This window comes from Diorhabda carinulata, chromosome 4 (genome assembly GCF_026250575.1).
Source record: "Diorhabda carinulata isolate Delta chromosome 4, icDioCari1.1, whole genome shotgun sequence".
Classification (NCBI taxonomy): Eukaryota; Metazoa; Arthropoda; class Insecta; order Coleoptera; family Chrysomelidae; genus Diorhabda; species Diorhabda carinulata.
In genome coordinates this window covers 10540229-10559593 of record NC_079463.1, presented here as the reverse complement: position 1 = coordinate 10559593, position 19365 = coordinate 10540229, and the positions used below count along the sequence as shown (strand labels likewise).

The following is a 19365-nucleotide window of genomic DNA, read 5'->3' as shown; positions in this document are numbered from 1 at the left end:
AATTAAGATCACATGATTGGGAATTGTTTAATAAACAAAAGTCGTTGTGGAACCGCCTTTAAAATGTCAAATTGACCTGTCATGAAAATATTAGTATCATGGCCGACTTCTGGCCAAGTCACCTTTTTTGCGAATAGAAAGTTTGTATATAATATATAATTTTCAACTGTAGTACAATTGTTTAAATCTACTTTCAACAAAATGGAAAATTTATTTTCGGGAATGTGGAAAGTTCGCGAGTTAGCCGATAAAGTGTAAGTTTTAAAACAGATGGTAATTCTTGTGATCATACTTATATTATTCTCAAAACTACATCTTAATGAATAGTATGTTGAGTAATTATTTCTCTTTTGCAGTACTAATGTAGTTATGAATTATACTGAAGTTGAAGCTAAAGTACGTGAGGCTACAAATGAAGAACCTTGGGGACCCACTGGACAAATAATGCAAGAATTAGCTCATTCCACATTCACGTACGAACATTTTCCAGAAGTAATGTCAATGCTTTGGAAAAGAATGCTTCAAGATAACAAACAACATTGGAGGAGAACTTATAAAGTTTGTTTAATTAGTTTATCATCACAATCAAATATTCATATATTTCTCTTTTAGTCATTACTTGTTTTGAATTATTTGATCAAGAATGGATCGGAGCGTGTGGTTACATCAGCTAGAGAACACATATATGATTTGAGATCTTTGGAAAACTATACGTACATTGATGATGTTGGGAAAGATCAAGGTGTTAATATTAGACATAAAGTAAAAGAGCTTATTGATTTCGTTCAAGATGATGATCGTTTGAGGGAAGAAAGGAAAAAGGCGAAAAAGAATAAAGACAAATTCATTGGTATGAGCTCTGATACGTTCGGATCAAGATTTGGTGGTGAGTTTAGTCAAAAATTATTTATACTTTTAATATATTCGCTTCTGAATTAGTGTATTAAGGTTTTAAGTACTGAAAGAAAATATTTTATTTTGGATTGAATTTTTTTGAAAAAATGTGTTTTCTTGTACAATATTATGGCTGAAATTTATATTTCATTTGATTTTTTTATTGCTTGAAACAAATTGATTTTTACGTTTTTGTAGTAACTTTTATCAGTTTATTAGTAGTAGTATTTACATTAAAATTTGAATAATGTGTTGTTTGATTTGTTGTACAATTCCTTTGAAAATTTAGTTCCATTTTGATAAATACTAGTATAGTATAGTAATAAATGAATAATTATGAAGCTATATGACTGTTAACCAGGTCAAAGCTACTTTTAACTTGAATAAAAGATTATTTTTGTCAAATTATGGAGTTACATGCTTGTCACTGAACTCAAAACCATTGTTTACTTTATTAATGGATTATTTTTGAAAAATCATGAACCTATATGTTTGAAAAACAATTCAAAACTATTTTTAAAGAAAATACTAGCTTAGTTTCGAAAAGTTATGAAGTTATATGCTTGTTAACCAACTGAAAGGAATTTTTAACTCAAATTATAGCTTTTTTGAAAAAAATATGGAGCTATATGCTTGTAAATGAATTCCAAGCAATTTTCAACTTCTATTAAAACTTATTCTTGAAAGTTTATGAAGCTATATGCATGTTAATAAACTCAAGACATTTTAATCTTGAAAAAACAGCTTATTTTTGAAAAATTGTTAAATAATGTACTTGTTAACTAAGCTATAACAAAGCTATGTTAAACTTAGACTTATGCTTGTTAACCAATTTCAAAACCATTAAAAAAATACTGTCTTATTTTTGAAAAGTTATGAAGTTATATGCTTGTTAACCAATACAAAGCAATTTTCAACTTAAATAATAGCTTATTTAAATATATGCTTGTTAACCAGCTTAAGGCCATTGTTTATCGGATAAAAGCTTATTCTTCAGGAATTGTAAACTAATATCCTTTTTAACCAACTCAAGTCCATTTTGAACTAGATAATAGTTAATTTTTGAAAAATTATGAAGTTATATGTTTGTTAACCATCTCAAATCCACTTTTAAATCGAATAATAGCTTTTTTCACAGAGTTATGAAGCTGGATGCTTTTAATCAACTCTAAGCCATTATAACCTAAATAATATATTATGTGTGAAATATAATGAAATGATGTGCTTGTTGACCAATTCAAAACCACTTTTAATTAAATCATAGCTTATTTTCAAAGAAAATAAAAATATGAAGTTACATGCTTCTTAACTAACTCGAAGCCATGTTTAACTGGAATAATAGCTAATTATTAAAAAAAACATGAAGCTTGTTGACCAATTCAAAACTATTCCTAACTTGAATAATACATTATTTTCTAATAATTCCATTTAAATTAGATTGATGGTAGTTAGTACGATTTCATATATTGTAGGTACAGGACGTGACACTTGGGACGATCGACCCTACTCCAAAGAATACGACGAATGGGATGACACCTCAAACTCTACAAATCGTTATAGAGATAAATCCTTCGAAGAAGATAATGATTTGGAAAAAGATGATAGTGATCCCGAAACTAGAAATAATAGTTACAATAATAATTTTAAAAAATTCGAAGATACAGAACAACCACAAAGTCCCGTGCATATAGATAAACGTGTTAATATCAATATAAATACATCATTGAACAGTTCACCTAAAAAACCGAATAAACCTTTGAAAAAAGTCGATTTGGGTGCTGCGGCCAATTTCGGAAGAGATGCCAGTCAAAGTCCTGTACCATCTACGGGTATGTTTTTAATAAAAATAAATAATTTCCTTAAGAGAAGTAATTATTTTCCACGTTTACAGGTAGTAATTTGCTAAATGATGATTTCGACCCTAGAGCAGTAGAATCATCTATTGATGTTAAGGCCCCAACTGAATTCGGAGATTTCGAGACTGCATTCAGAGATACCTCTAATACGACTCAACAAAAAGAAACCAATTTCGCCGATTTTAATTCAGCTTTTTCCCAATCCCAAAACAATACATCACAATACTCAAATCTATTAGGTTCTACACCGAATGTGGTTCCTAACGTTATTCCTCCAACTAATTTTCTAATTACCAACCCTACACAGGATAATTTATTAGGAGGATCTACTACCAATATTGGAAGCGCTGTTTTAGGTGGTAGTTTCCCCCAGAAGAGCAATAGTGACTTATTAGGTGATATCGACTTTGGATCTTTGAGTTTGCAGCCTCAATCGCAAAATAATGATAATTTTGGATTTCTTGGAAACTCCAATAATGATTTGATAAGTGGAGGTAAGTTTTGTTCCATATAAATTTTTTCCACTCTGTATAAAATTGGAAATGGAAGACAGGAGGTTAACAAATAGTGTTGGGGGGTTGTGATCCTCAACTGGGGGTTAAATTCCGGGAACTTCATTGAGATTTCCCCTTACAGATACCAAGAAATACCCGGTTTCTCAAAAAAGTACAATGAAGAAACGAATAGAGAAGGATCTTGTTAAATTATTTACCAATTTTGTTAGTCGAGTTGAACGAATTGAGAAAATCAAATCGCAGGATGAAGTGGAAGATATTTTACAGGAAATCGAAAGAATAGTTTTGTTATTACCAGGACCTTTGACGGTGCAAAAACTGATAGGAATTGATGATGATTCTTATAGTGAAATCGTCGAAGGTCCTTATGTGTTTTTTTTGGAAACTTTAGTTACTTATTTCGATGAAAATTTCCCTTTTAGGGATAATTATATCTACGAAACTATTGAGAAGTTGTTTTGTGTAGAAAATTATTTTTTTTTTAATTTAAATCTGAGCGTTTTTGTTAAATTTTTAGTTTTGGATAAAAAAGAAATTATAGTGAAATTATTGGAGATAATTTTAAATTCTGAAGGGGTTTTTTCTTATTTTTTTTATTATTGTTTAAACTTCAATGAAATGAATTTTGAAAATTGGGAACAAAATTTAAATATTTTGATAACGTTGCCGAATAGGGTTTCTAATTGTTTAAAAGGGAATATTACAAATTTTTTTACCACAAAATCTTATACTAATTTTTTGATTACAAATTTTTTAAAAATTATTGAATTTATTACTGAAGTTATCGATAAAAAATTATTATTGGCTGATTTTATAACTTTTGAAAATATTTCTTTATTATTACAAAAAATAGTTATAGATTACAATCAAAGGGGTGAATCGGAAAGTATTAAATTATTAATTGAAATAATTGCATTATTAACTAATACATTTTCCTTAAAAATGAAATTATATCAAAAAATAATAACCACAATTTTTTCAAATATGGAAAGTACTGCTGTTAATATATTAGCAAAAATGATTTTAATAAATTTAGACCCTAAAAAATATACAGTTACTAAAATTTTTGGTAAACGATTAATAGAAAATGACACTTGGAAATTTATTTTATGTACAAAACTACCTTTATTAACAAATTTTGATAATAATTACACAAATTTAATACTTAACACAACTATTTATCTATCCAGTACTAATCATCATCTTACGATTAAATTATTATTAGATTTATTAACAGTTTGGTCAAATAGATCTTCTATAAGGCAAACTAGTGTGGAGCAACAACTTTTTATAGCAAGGTTCATCTTATATCTTCTAAATTCCATTAAAAATGTAGATTTAAATGGAAATCAAATTTCTGAAATTAAAGAAAAAACTTTTACTGGTATACAAGTCCATTTGGAATCTAATATACCTGTTATAAGAGCCTCCGGCATGAAAATAGGGGAAATAATATTAAATTACATACATAAGGAAAGTGAATCATCCCCTGATACTAAATTAAAATTTAATTATGATAATTTAAATGAAGAAAGTCAATCAATTGTTTATAATTTACAAAAAATTTGGGATAAGGATTTACAAGATTATTACAAATCAAAAAATATTGAAAATAATATTCAGGAAGTTTTGAAAAAATTATTAGAAAAAAATACTGAAGAAGTGGAGTATATTCCACCGAAACGAGTATTTAGAACCCTTAAAAACGAAGTTACTTTATCAGAGTATAAAAATACAGATAAAATGAAAATAATAACAAGTACGGATTTTGATTTGGATTCCGATGACGATTTACAACCCTACGATGTTTCTAATGATACTAAAATCACAAATAAAAACCCCCCTTGTTACCTGAGGGATTTAAAACAAATGTTACTGGAAACCGATGATGTGGATGTATTTACCATTAGTTTGGAAACCTGTGAGAAAATTATAATGACTCAACTCCCTGATGATGATGCCAGTATGGGGTTAGAAATTTTGGAGATTTTGGTATCACTAGAACCGAAATTTTACGTTGAAAACTACGACGATTTGGTTTTTAATAGTAGCGTTGCAATAACTACTGTATACCCGATTTGTTATACTGAATATTTGTGTAGACAAATCCATTCGGATGTGGGGACTTTTTCAGTGTCGAAACGTGTTTTTATGTTGAATATTTTGAGGCAAGCGGCTAGGAATCTTTCGGTTATTAAAAAAGAAACCGAACCAAAGAGTAATAAAACTAAAAGGGAAATTGATATAGAAAGCGTAGAGGAAATTATAAAAAAAAGATTGGAAAGTAAAACTAGATATTTTACTAAATACAAACCAATCATAAAAGAACAAGTTAACAAATTTTCCGAAGTGGCGGGGTATTTTTTCTTCCCTCTTCTATTCGGTTACAATAAAAATAAAATGCTTTGTCAAGATTCTCAAAATGATAGCGATTACATTTTTCTCATACATTTCATCGATACGTTATCAATTTTGATGTATTCATCTCAAAATTGTTCAGTAGCCCCACGAATGGCTAAAGAAATTTTCCATTTTTCTTGGTTCTTGAGATTCCATAGGGAAACTAAAGTGCGCATGGCTGTTTTGAGTTTAATAACTTCCGCTGTTGTAAGCGTTAATAAAAATATTCTGGTACAAGATTTTCTTACCGAACTCTTTGAAATAAGATTGTGGTTATCGGATTTGTTGAGCCCTAATGTTAGTAAAGGGGAACCTAATTCTGAGTGTAGAAATTTGGCTGCTTGTGCTATTATTATCATAGAGGGTGTTCTTAAACTTGACATCAATCCAGATAACAATTGATAGTTTGGTTTAAACAGATTGATGGGCTTACAGTTCATCAAAGCCTGTCCCAGCCTCATTCCCTTAAACAACTCAAGTAAATCCAATTCAATATTGGTTCTGCTCTTTGGAAGAGTGTTTAGACTCTATCTGTTGCTAACCCACTTACTATTCATAGTTAATTGTTGAGATACGCGCCTTAGATGGCAGTGTCCGGTCACTAGTCGGATTTTGCGCCTATTTAGTTGGAGCAGCTTCCTTCTACTCTAGTGTGACTAAGTAGCTATAATAAGGTAACAAACACTAGGTTAATACTGTTTTTTCCAGTACTTCATGGACAGTATTAGTACCGAGACTGAAAGTAGTAGTTCTGGTATTCCTGCTTCTTTAAACAACTTCAAGAAATCAACTTCAGTTTGAGTTTTGGACTTCGGAATAGTGTTTAGGCCCTATTTGTTACTACCTCATTACCTTATATACCCTAGTGACTTGGTACCTATAATAGGATAGCAAACGTCAGGCTAATACTGATTTTTTAGTACTTTATTGATAGTATGAGTTCTGAGACTGAAACTAGTAGTTCTTTGTATTCCTGTTCCTTTAAACAACTTCAAGATATTAACATCAATTTGGATTCTGGTATCTGGAAGTTTTTAGGCCCTATTTGTTGCTGTTTTACTTTCTTCTATTCTAGTGGGACCTAGTATCCACAATAGGGTAAAAAACTACATAAAAAACATTCTTATTATTCTAGTACTTTATTTCTGATCCTTTTTAGAACATCCATTTTGGGTAAGTCTTCATGCTCCGGGTATCTTCACCCTCTGTAGTGCTTTGCATTATTTTTCCATTAGTTTGAGTTTTTTATGTGCCTATTTAGGGGATGATATCCTGGTAGAACCCCTATTAAAATTCTTAATGCCGGATTATGTTGGATAATTCATTCTTCAGATATCTATTGGTTATAGCTCACTAAAACTGTCTTCTGAGCCTTACTATATTATCCTAGTAGTCAAATCTATTTTTTTTTGTATCAGATTACACAAGAGCGTTTTTTTTTATTTTTATATTGTCACTAATATTGTATGGGATTCCACAAAAGGGCGATTAGGCACTATTCTTTGTTAATTTTTCATTTCCTTCTACATCCGAATGACCTAGTACCCGAATTTTGTTTAAAAATAGAGTTTTATATATGAAAAATGACATGAATTGGTTTTTTTCTCAATATAGAAGGTCTATTTGATTTTTTTTGGTTCAAATAAGGTTGTTTTCAATATTTTTGGAACCCACTATTGATTGTTTTATCATCGTTGTACTTTTTTTACCAAAAAAACAGCTTATAGTATGAAGTTAAATAGCGTAATATCCACTGGTTCACAATTTGTAGGTTAACTGTTTATTAATAAACGTTTGTATAAAAATTGTATTTTTTTTTCAGCAGTTATATTCGTCCCATTAACCTCCTCGTTTTTTATATCCCATAAATCGATATAATCCTTTCACTTTTTTCTATCTTTCACATTAGTTTTCCGATCCTCATCTTTGTATACCATATTTCCTGCTTCTATGTTCATAATTTTGTTTTTCTTTAAAGTGTGCTATTACTCTGTTCAGTACTACTTTTTGAAATTAATTTTGTACTCCATTATTACCCATAATTTGATAATTGAACTTTTCTGAATGAAATATGACATTGTATTGGAAAAAGCTAAAATAAATTATTTTTCTCACTATGTATATTTTACAGGTTCAGTTTTGACTCCTACTACAATCCATCCACTAGAACCGATGTCTTCCGCAACAATACAAAACAATAATACGGATAAACAAACTCCTAATAAGAATGTACCGGTTGGTAGTACGTGGAAAAATTCTGGAAATATTAATATCGATTTGGATAATTTGTTAATGAATAAACCGAAAACAGGCGAGTTCTTTTTACATCATTTGTAAATATTTCAAAAGTTGAATCAGATGTTGCTAAAAATAATCTTTCCAAACAATTCCTTATAGTAACTATTACTCCAAAACCTGACCTTATTTTCCATAGTGAAAATAAGTCCATTAACACAGTTTTTACTTCATGGTGCTCCTCCATAACCATTTCCACAATTTTTGTTGGATATTCAGCTTACAGTACACTAATCAAAATGAACTTCTTTCAAACTCATCTGTCATATTGTAAATTTTATGTTTTGTATCACACCTCGTATACATCTAATATGGATAAGATTTTTTTCCATGGTGCTAAATTAATATGTATTAGCACAGTTTGTACTTCATGGTACTTATACATAAACATTTCCACAAATTTTGTTAGATATTTAGCTTATGGTACACAGTGCAGACACTAACCACAAGGATCTTCTGTCACATCTTCATATCGTAAATGCTATATTTTTGTATCAAGCCTCGTATACATCCAATATGGATGGATTGGTGCTAAATTGATATGTATTAGCCCAGTTTTCACTTCATGGTACTTCTCCATAACCATTTTCGTAAGTTTTGTTTGATATATAGTTTACAGTACACTAACCCGAAGTATACTCTTCACTCTTAACCCCTTCTATCATCTTTTTCTACTATACTTTTGATCACAGTACGTATACATCCAACAGAGACTAGTTTTTCCTAAACTATTATTATATTTTATTTGTTTTCAATTTAATTTATATATTTCTAGGTCCTTCTCCTAGTATGAATCAATTGGCTAGTAATCAAACGTCTCCGATAAACCAACCTCAGTCAATGAACGCTGGTATAGTATCTCCAGGATTTGGCGCACAGTCAAATTTCAATAACTTACAAGGGTTCAACCAAACATCAAACAATCAATTCTTCGCTGCATTTAAATGATTGGATATTGAGGACTTGGTGCATACCCATCCCATAAAACGATCTCAGATGGCAATATCAAAAAATTCATAAACAGTTTTCGGGGTATAAAATCTTTCATTAAATATAAACATATCTTACTTTGAATATTTCGTTATCATTTGTATTTTTTTATCTCTTTTTCGATGATTTTATAATCTGTTTTCCATGTATTGTGGTGTCTGTCCTATGTAAACGATTATTTCATTTAAGTTGATGATATTCTAGTTGAAATGATTTGCGGATATTTTTTGCAGCTGGATTGTAATTTTTGAAAATGTTTAGCTACCTGAAAATACAGGGTTTCCTCAAAAAACAATGTTATTTATCTATATATATTTATATTTGAAAATTATTTATTAGGTTGTACTTGTACGAAAAATTAATAAATGATGAGACCAAAGTGAATTCGATCATTAAAAAGTTCTAAATTCAACTTTTTCTAGTATTCTTCTATATTTTCTCCATTTCTCTTGCTACTTATGGTTGCTAATTATACTTATATTTGTTTTTCCATTTTGTTTTCGTGTCTCCAAAGTTTTCCTATTAGAGTTTATAGCACCAGTTATCTTTTTTTGTAAACATTCTACGTGTTCTAACCAATTACAATGTTTATCAATCCCCTCTCGTCTTTCACAAGTATAGGGTCACTTTTTAGATATTTCTTCTAATTATCCTCCTCCGAATTTCATATTCGCTATTTTTCTTTGTATTTTGAGTTTCTCCTATTTAATTCTGTGATTTTTTTCTTCATATACAACTACTTTTTATCATCGTTAATTGTGTGTTTCCCTAATTTAGTTTTGTGTTCATTTAATAAAGTCTAAACTTTGCAGATTCGTTGCGCTTGTGGTAGTACTATTTTTTGCTATTTGCTTTCTTCTAAAGCTGTTTCTATCATTGTTTTTTTCATATTCAGTGACATTTATGGTCACAACGTCTTCTAAATACTTGTTTTAACCATTTATGTTTTTGAGTTTATTCCAAATTGTATTTTTCTCTTAACTTTCCATATTTACAACCATTTCAATTCTTCATTTTAGTCTGAAATTGTGCCCCAACTATATTTTCGTGATTATGTGTGAATGTTGTACAGGATGGGTGCCACTGGGATTAAATTAGCAAATTGAATCTTGCTCTGTTGTATTAGTATTTTGATTTGCACATAATTTTTTTGTATTATTTGTATTAATGTTAAACAATGCTCATTACTGGGTGCTGGGATAAATTTTACATTAGCGAATTTTTAATTATCTTATATTTTAATTATTTTTTATTAATTTCTATCCCTTGTACATATTCCAAAAATTATAAAATCTCTTACTAAGAAGGAAGTGATTGAAAGAAGTGGAAATATTGTTAAAAGGAGGTTTTGAATAACAAATCAATAAAACTATCGTAAAGGTCATATTACAAGTTTTCTTTGATTTGTCTTTCTTCCCTTCACTAAATTTAGCCACATTTCCATTTTCCACGAGAATAATTTCATATCTTCTCAAATATTCATTTTCTATCACATTTTCAGATACTGTATGAGGTTTAGGGTTCTTTTTGTCATCTTCCTCAATTATACCCAAACTTTTTTGATCCCCCGTTTCTTTACTTGCTTTATCAGTCTCCTTTTGGCCTCCTCGCGATTCATTACATACTTTTCTAAATATCAATTTTCCTATCACATTTCCAGGTAATGTATGAGGTTTAGAGTTCCTTTTGTCATCTTCCTCAATTATACCCAAACTTTTTTTTGGTCCTCGTTCCTCTATTTGCTTTATCAGTTTCATTCTTGGTCGCCTCTGGATGAATTTCATTCCATACCAAATATTAATTTTCCTTTTACATTTTAAAGTATTTATGAAGGTTTTGGTACCTTTACATCGCTTTTGTCACCTTCCTAATTTATAACAAAACTTTTTTGGTTCTCTATTCCAATACTTGCTTTATCAGTTTTTTTACTTTTACATTTTTAGTTATCTTATGAAGATTTTGATACATTTGTTCTCTTTTAATTTACCACAATTATATCAAAACGTTTTTCGATCTCTTAATTCTTTACTTGCTTTAGCCATTATATACTTTTTATCAAAATTGATTTTTACGAACATCTAGTTCACTTCACAATAAAATGGCGTATTAAAAAAAATCTATTTGGTTCTACGCGGCAACAATGTTATAAATTTTGAAAATATTTGTAGCAATTTGACATTAAATTGAAATAATTGGAATAATCGAAACATTTGTTGGTTTTGGTACTTTCCAGTCTCAAGGAATCACTTAATAAAGCAAATCCTTGGTAGTAAGGGATTTTTAAGGTCTTAAATTTGAAAAAAAAATGTGACAAACTCCTGCTTCCTTTTTATATTTGTCTCGGAATAAATAAGAGCAATATTTGTTATTTTTTTTTTTTTGATAAAAATAAAATAATATAAGAATTTTATTTTTTTTATTTGTTATACTATTTCGACCATTGTGCCTTCTAGGTAAGAATTTGAATGTCTAGAATTAATGTACTGTACCATTTGAAAATCATTCCGCTCATTAACTTATTGTAGGTCTTTACAAAATAAAAAAGTTGTCAATTAAGATATTTTTTTATTGAAATTAAACATCGAAAAGGATTTGTTATGAAAATTTTGAGATCTTGAATCAGTAGTAACTGATTTTTAATTTACCGTTAATGTAGCTGGCTAACGTCATTTTTATTTTGTTATAGGTATATCAAAAGTTTTCCTCACAGAATTAAAAAATGTGATTATATATAAGGTGTAATATTTAAAATTTTCTAAAAATGTCATACTACAAACAAGGGGAATTAATTAATAACTCTGAAAATGATTTAAACAAGGTAACAGCAGGTAATTTTGAGTGATAATTGACTGTGTGTTCAGTTACATTCAATTTTCTAACTTTTGACATACTTTGACATTTTCAGAGCCCATTTAACACCAAAATTGACACTTTAGCTCCAGTGATATAATTAGAACTATTTTCTATTGGTACATTATGGTACTTAATCTCCATATCACTAGGTATATTACAAGCTTCTATTCAAATTCCTATGTTGTGATTTGATACTGAAAAACTTGGGTATAAAAAATTAGACAATGGAAAACATAATTTTAAGTGGTAGTTCAAATATACTGAAAACATATTTTTAGTATTATTAAAAAAACTTATTACAAATAAACTAGATAATAATATACGTAAACATTAAATTAAAACATATTACTTATAAACTGTCTAATTTAGCAGTAGTACCTTTTTAACTAATTAATTGAAATTTTTTGTTTATTCAATATCCCAATTTCTTTAAAAACAAAGTAACACTCAATACCTTAAATGGTATTTAAAACATTGTATGGATTAAGTTTCAAATACCTACACCATTGATCAATCTGATACCACCCTTGAGATAACATCTATCAAAAGATAACAGTTTCATTTGGGTTTGTTTTCTTGAGTAGTTTGTTTTTCAAACTAAACAATCTGAGGTTTCAAAAACAATGGAAACGAAAATGTTTACAGAAAAATGATTGAAGAAGACGATACCAAATTATAGGGTTTATATATTCCTACCTAACAATAATTGGCATCAACATATTTAAATTTGACAGTATTCCAAAGAAAACAGAGGTACAGGTGATTTATTGTGAAAATTCATTTATTTTGTAAACCTCTAAGACTGTTTTATGGCAAAGACCTTCTGGGATTTAGTTAATCCCTACAGTAATCACTCCTGAGGCGCATAGGACTGTGAGGACGACCTTACAGATGTTGCCTCAAGAGTTGCTCTATGAAAATGATTATTAATATATGGCCCTTAACAGTTTTTAGTATTTCATTGAATGCATCCTGAAGAGTCCCCTCTATACAAATGGTTTAGAAATAAAAATGGCCTGAGAAGATTGGAAAAGAGTTAGATTGAATGTAATACTTTCCAAGGAAATTATATTGATAAATAAAACTAAATTTGGATAAAAAACTTGACCAAATAACTGTCTAAAAATGTGTCCTTCTCAATATTTCCATGATGATCTAATATTTGTTAAAGAGAAACTATTAATCCTATTATTAAAACCTAACCTTAGTAACTCATTTTATTCACTGTTCACTTTATTTTTCTTCTTTTTCTTTTTTGGACTTCCTTCTCCATTTTCCACTGTACCATTCAATTCAGAGTCTTGACTATCCTCTAAAGATACAGACTTCTTTTTCTTCTTCTTCTTGGGTAGTTCGGATTCTTCAACTTCAGTTTTATCAGTTTCGACAATTGAAACTTCTCCCTTCCTCTTTTTCTTCTTCTTTTTAGGTGGTTCTGATTCCTCAATTTCAGTTTTATCTGTTTCAATAGTTTCATTTAAAACTTCTCCTTTCCTCTTTTTCTTTTTTTTCTTCTTTTCAATTTCAGTTTGTAGTACCAAATGTTCATATTCATTTAACGCTTCTTTCATCACTTCAATATTTTTCTTTGGAACATCACCAGTTTCATAAAACTTAAGACGATCTTCAACTTGTTGACGAAGTTTGTCTCCAAATATCTGGGAAGGTTGTTCAGCAAAACAATCTATTCTCGAAGCGATAGAACATTTATTTGCAAGATATCTTGAAATACGACCTTTATTTTTGGTTCCTGCACGACCAATGAATGTAGAGTGGAATATCAAACCATATTTAGGGGTATTGCCTTAAAAACAAAATTGGTGAATATAAGTTTTTCTCATTGATTGTGATGTTACCTCTAGTTTTTAAAGCTCTGAATAAAGCTTTTTCGGCACCCAGAATTTGAACTGTAGACGCGGGATATTTAGCAAGATTTGTTAAAGATCCTGCATGTGCGATTAATCTAGCACCAACTTGATCACCGATTAAAGTCGCTAAATTTGGAGCTACGTCTGCCATTTTGCTACGTAAATATTCAGCTAGTTGTTTCCTGTAATCTGCTAAAGAAATTACTCTAGTAGCAAACATTTCTATATTCAATAAATCAATATCGCTTATGTCCATTCCCATACTGGATCTTGATGCATCTAAAATGGCTTGAGCTTTTCCCGAATCCATTGTGAGCTCCTCCAAACCTTCCAATGATTCTTCAGATAAATCTTTCCTGTTTTTGATGAATTTTGCAACTTTAGCAAATGTATAGTTTTCTGGCACTATTTTTATCAATTCTGGGAAATGATAGGAGTACCATTCTCTAAAAAATCATACATTTAGTACTTTTTTCCATTATCTACAATCCCGACAAACTTGTTATCTTTAGAAATAACTGAATATACTATAAAAATCTAGAAAACTCACCGAATCCTCATAGAAAAAGTGTTGATATCTTTATCTAGTTGATCCAATAAAGCTATTGATTGAATAATCATATTATCCACTCTATGTACATTAAACTTTATCTTAGCACGTGAATAAGAATGACCTAAGCCTAATTGTGCAACTCCTGAGCTTTTTAAAGTAAAACCTTTAACTAAATTATGAAAATGCGTCCTTATACCTACAAAACATTGAATACTATACATAAATTTAGTTTTCAATAATTTATTTTTACCTCTAATCACTTCTGGAACAACACCAATATGGCTACAGTTAATTCCCAAAGCTTCAGTTATTGCAGCCGAAAGTTTTGGATCACTCACGCCCAAAGTTGGTTTGTCTTTTTTACTGCCTTTGGGTATCGTAATATCCAAGTATTGTTGTAATTCTTCTGGAAGAATACCTTCGGAAATTGCGTTAACATTTTCTAACGCAGTTAAAGCAGATTTAAATGGACAAAACCCGACAAGTTTAACGATACTATTAAAGCGACTCACGTCGTTAACTGCTGCTTCAATTTGTGGGAGTAACATCCCGATTTCTTCGAATTCTTGAACTTTAAACACGCCATATCCAGCTGCGTGTTCAAATAAAATGTATAATTTGGTCTAAAATAAAGTTTTACTTATACCTAATACTTTGATTGAAGATTAAAAACTTACCATTTTTATTTCGTTCCCATTAAATAATAACGATTTATAAAATTTGTTCAAACTACACACGTGCACAAGCCAAATAACCTAAGCTTTGTATTTTCACAAAAAAGACATTTGAAGATGTCTCTAGTATCGTATTCTTCTTTACCAAGCGGCCTTGACCTTATCGATATGACAGTGAGTACACGAAAATTTTGTTTTATACTATCGTAAAATGAAAGTATATTACTATCGAGATTATAAAAAATTAGTATATTATATTATAAGGATTAAAAGTGCATATTTTTTACGAGCAATATTTGCAGTTGCGAGGCGGAGCGCAGCGCAGCCGAGTGAATGTAAAATTGCGAGTAAAAATAGGCACTTTTAGTCCGTATGATATATACTATTTTTTCTCCAATCAAGTCAAAATTAAAATAAAAGTATATATTGAATCTCCCTACTAATTTCTCGTTTGTTAAGTTAGGTTTTAACTTTAGATCGTTTATACTATAAATTACCATTATTTAAAAAAAATATAAATAAACATTTGAATTTTGTAATTATTTCAAGATGAAAATCTGTATTGACTTGGAAAAAGCATTCGACAGAGCAGCAAGAGAGAAAATACGGAGTTACCGAAATAAAGGTAAGTTGAATGACTAGAAACATTTCATTTAAAAGTGAAAATTGAAACACAAGAAGTATTGAGTGTTTGGAATCGATAAAACGTAAGGCATTCAATATACAAATTGGTGAAATGGTATTGACATTTAGTAAGTGGAAAAGAAGAGACAAATGAAAATAATTAAGGGGAAAATCGAAGTAAAAGGGAGATAAGAAATTAGAATGTTACAAAGAAGAAAAGAAAAGTAAAGACTATGGTGAAGAAAAGAAATTATTAGTGAAGAAATGGTCATTTATTACCACACTGTAAATGTGATTGTGTTAATTTCATTTTGCAACATATATAGGACATTTTATAAATAATTATAAATATTTTAACTGTAAAATCACGCTAAAATTAGTTAAATAGGGTTATAATTGGTAAAATGGGAGTGTACTTTTAACAAATGGAATAGACGAAATAAATGAAAATAGCACAACTTTCAAAAGAAATATGGAAGAAGAAAATTGAATGAAGGATAAACTGTAGTGAAGAATAGAAATGGTTTTTTTAACACACTATAAACATGATTATATAATAATTCAATTTTCCAAACATACATATAAATAATTGAAAATATTTTAATCGTAGATTGAAATTCCAGGAACAAGGTAAGAAAATAATGCAAATTCTATACTCCACATATTTATTTAAAAATCAAAAACGGCGTGAAAAGAATATTAAATACAAATTTGACACCAACACGTATGGATTCTAATAAATCATAAATAGTTACCCTACTATTGATCATTTTTATTTCACCCAAGGTGTTGTCTTGACAAGACGAGCAACCCAACTCCTCTAATTGCACATGGGGTTTCAACCCCCCCAAAATACCATCAGAACTTAAACTTCCATCATTAAATAACCTCCCTTTGAACCAAATATGATCGGTAGGTTTCAATTTCAAAACGAAATTCTTGAAATAATCGTTAACTATCAATGTAACTTCGGTCGCTTTACCCCAAATGCCGGAATGCATTTTTAAAAATATCTCGAATGTGTATTTATCGTATTTTTGTAAAGTGCATTTGTTTACGTTGCTTATTATATCGTAAAAAGTCAAACAAGTCTCTTTAGCTACATCAGGCATATTAACACAATCAGGTCCGGTAGTTTCACCATATAGACAATACAAATACTCCGAAATACCAAGGGGTAGTTTACTAAAAATGGTTTTATAAAAATTAGATACGGATTTTAGTTTAATTTCACTAATATAACCACTCCATTGTATAGTAACACCTTCTAAATCAACACATTTCAATTGAGACAAAGCGATATTTTCTTCCTGCCAAACCGGTTGGTGACAGAACCTCTGGTAAACCTCCCAACTCATTATTTGAGTAGATTTTTCTTCCTCGTAATAATTAGAATCTTTGGAAGGGTTTACGAGAAGAAAAAATGTTAATACCATTAATATCGTTTGTATAGCTGCTGTATATTTTTTATATCTCGTTTGAGCACATACATAACATACCCCTAAACCTAGAACACTTAATATAACGAAAATACAAATAGAAAATACAAAGTTGGAGGTAATTAACCATTTTGTAAAAGCGGCTATGGGTAAAATAACACTAGTTATACCCAATAAAGGTAAAAATAGTACGACACCCACTATAGCTAAAGTACCACGTAATAAACCAAACATTGTAGCCCCTTGGGAGTTTATTATACAAATTTGTAACCAACTTAAAGTGACGCAATGCGGTATAAGTACTTTATAAGTACCCCTCCAATTTTGGTTTTGAGCTATTTTTAAAAATATCAAAGGTATTATCGCATACAAGATAAACCGGAAACTCATGCAGAATTCTATACCATTTCCTATAACATAACTAGGAAAAGTAGGAACGTTCAGTTCTAAAAATCTCCAACCTTGCGCTACAACAGGATCTGTATCATAAGGATATTTTGCTAAAACATTTATAGCGAAACTAAACAAAACAGTCTTTGATCGAATCTTCGACATGAAACCAAACAGAGTCATGAAAGTTAATAGAAAAGAAATAACCGTTAATTCGGATTGAGGTATCCATTGATCTGAAATAATAGGATAAACAGACAAATTTATAAGAAAACTAACGAAAAATTGCCAATAAGGTTTCATATTATTACAAATATATTGATATTCTATTTCATTTGAATTTAAACTCCTACCGGAATAACAAATAAATAATCCAGACCATAAACGGAAATCTACGAACTCCTGACGATTTTGTAACATTCGAAAGGTCATACAAATCATAACAGCAAACGTAATATAGTATATCAACATAGGAACGATAGACAACATATTTTCACAACTAAATAATATATAAAAAATTAATAAAAATAAAAATTGTTGTTCGGATTTGATAAGAGATGCGAAACAGATTTTTTTCCCTAAAAACCGAATTAATTTGTAATATAATATATTCAAAGTTAATAGAGGGTGTAGTATTGATCTGTGCATATGAGGGATGTGATCTAGGGCTTGTAAATCTGGTGACGATAAACATAGCACTTGATTAACTTGTGGTAATTGACCATGTGAATAATCAACAGCAGCAGATAATAAATTATCTTCAGTTAACTTCTTATTACTGCTATCGGATCTTTGAGACCAATCAATTTCTTCATCTGATTCGCTAAATAATTCTTCTTCGTTATTTATTATATCTCCACCTTGTATATTATCTGTATGTATATCTTTAGTGTCATTATGATTTACAGATAATATTTTTCTTTTTAATTGCTCTGAAGTGATGTATTCGCCTCCGTTTGATAAACTGAAATATTATTTTTAGGGTTATGTGTTTTACTGTTTGGAAAGTTATACCTTGCAAACATTTCTCTTGCTGCTTTTCTGGCTAATTTTTCGTCCTGGGTCATCGTGATGCAGGATTTTACGTCCATGTAATTGTGCTCCGTGATTCCTTTTCCGTTTTGAAGACATGTTTTTAATAGATTTGTCGCTTCGATGTTACCTTGTTCTGATGCTTTTATTAACCAGTATACCCCTAACCTAGCGTTTTCTTTTTTTTCAGACTCAAATTCTATATTCGAAAAGATATATTTAAATTTATAACATTTTCGGTTTTAATTGTTTTAAATAAACATTTATATGAATTTCCTATTAAATTTGAAAATAAAAAAAAAACAAATTATGGCAAAAGTTTGGGTACTTACCGCATTCTTCATCTAATAACTGTTTGGCTAAAACAACTTGCGATTCCGGACAACCATCAGAGGCTAATTGATTCCTTAGTCGTTTTAACGAATTGTTTAAAGTACCTAAAACAAATTTTATATAAAATTTAATAACGTGAAATAAAATTTACCACAAATAAATTTATAACAATTATTTATTATTACCATGTACTGTCCACTGTTTACGACCAGATGCAGATTTTTTCGGTACCACTCCTGCCATGATTCTTCACAATTTCATTTAATATTTATGGTATTGTTAATTACCATTACCCTAACCATTCTCTTTATTTTTATGGAAACGTTAAATGTCAATAGCAGAGACGTACAACCAATGGCGTTTAAACGTCAAATATGCTGTATTATTGGTTGTCTATAAATGTAGTTTAATACCCAAAAACTTGATTCTAATAGACGATTTTAAATAGAAAAATATCGAGATTTTCTTAAATGTGTCAAAATTTTCTAGATATTCAAGTTGACGTCGCGTACATACAGATATATTGAATATCTCGAAAATTATGACATATTAAAAAATTTCGATATATGTATTTTCATTTAAAATCGTCTAAACATTAAAATAAAGTTTTCGATATCAAACTACGTTTATAGACAAGCAATAATACATT

General features: G+C 29.6%; 3 protein-coding genes across 5 annotated transcripts; 1 reads left to right on the top strand and 2 right to left on the bottom strand.

Moving 5' to 3' along the window:
* LOC130892751 (clathrin interactor 1) lies at positions 1-11506 on the top strand. Of its 3 annotated transcripts, none has more exons than XM_057798329.1 (7): positions 1-254; positions 357-558; positions 613-886; positions 2367-2723; positions 2786-3244; positions 7797-7976; positions 8736-11506. In XM_057798329.1, exons 1-7 carry the CDS (start codon positions 202-204, stop codon positions 8906-8908), a joined length of 1698 nt encoding a protein of 565 aa, XP_057654312.1. In that variant the 5' UTR covers positions 1-201; the 3' UTR covers positions 8909-11506. The 3 variants fall into 3 exon arrangements, 2 of the variants coding, with proteins under 2 accessions (XP_057654312.1, XP_057654311.1); XR_009059095.1 differs by lacking the exons at positions 7797-7976; positions 8736-11506 and adding exons at positions 3387-6492; positions 6704-7470 and having other exon boundaries at positions 53-254; XM_057798328.1 differs by lacking the exons at positions 7797-7976; positions 8736-11506 and adding an exon at positions 3387-7470 and having other exon boundaries at positions 53-254.
* Positions 11499-17590, bottom strand: LOC130892753 (nucleolar protein 56). The gene is made up of 5 exons (XM_057798331.1): positions 14902-17590; positions 14475-14847; positions 14222-14420; positions 13660-14117; positions 11499-13607 (listed from the first exon to the last, which is right to left on the bottom strand). Exons 1-5 carry the CDS (start codon positions 14902-14904, stop codon positions 13021-13023), a joined length of 1620 nt encoding a protein of 539 aa, XP_057654314.1. The 5' UTR covers positions 14905-17590; the 3' UTR covers positions 11499-13020.
* LOC130892752 (wolframin) lies at positions 16174-19360 on the bottom strand. Its single transcript, XM_057798330.1, has 4 exons — positions 18902-19360; positions 18716-18820; positions 18366-18582; positions 16174-18315 (listed from the first exon to the last, which is right to left on the bottom strand). Exons 1-4 carry the CDS (start codon positions 18957-18959, stop codon positions 16188-16190), a joined length of 2508 nt encoding a protein of 835 aa, XP_057654313.1. The 5' UTR covers positions 18960-19360; the 3' UTR covers positions 16174-16187.
* Positions 19361-19365: the final 5 nt, after the last annotated feature.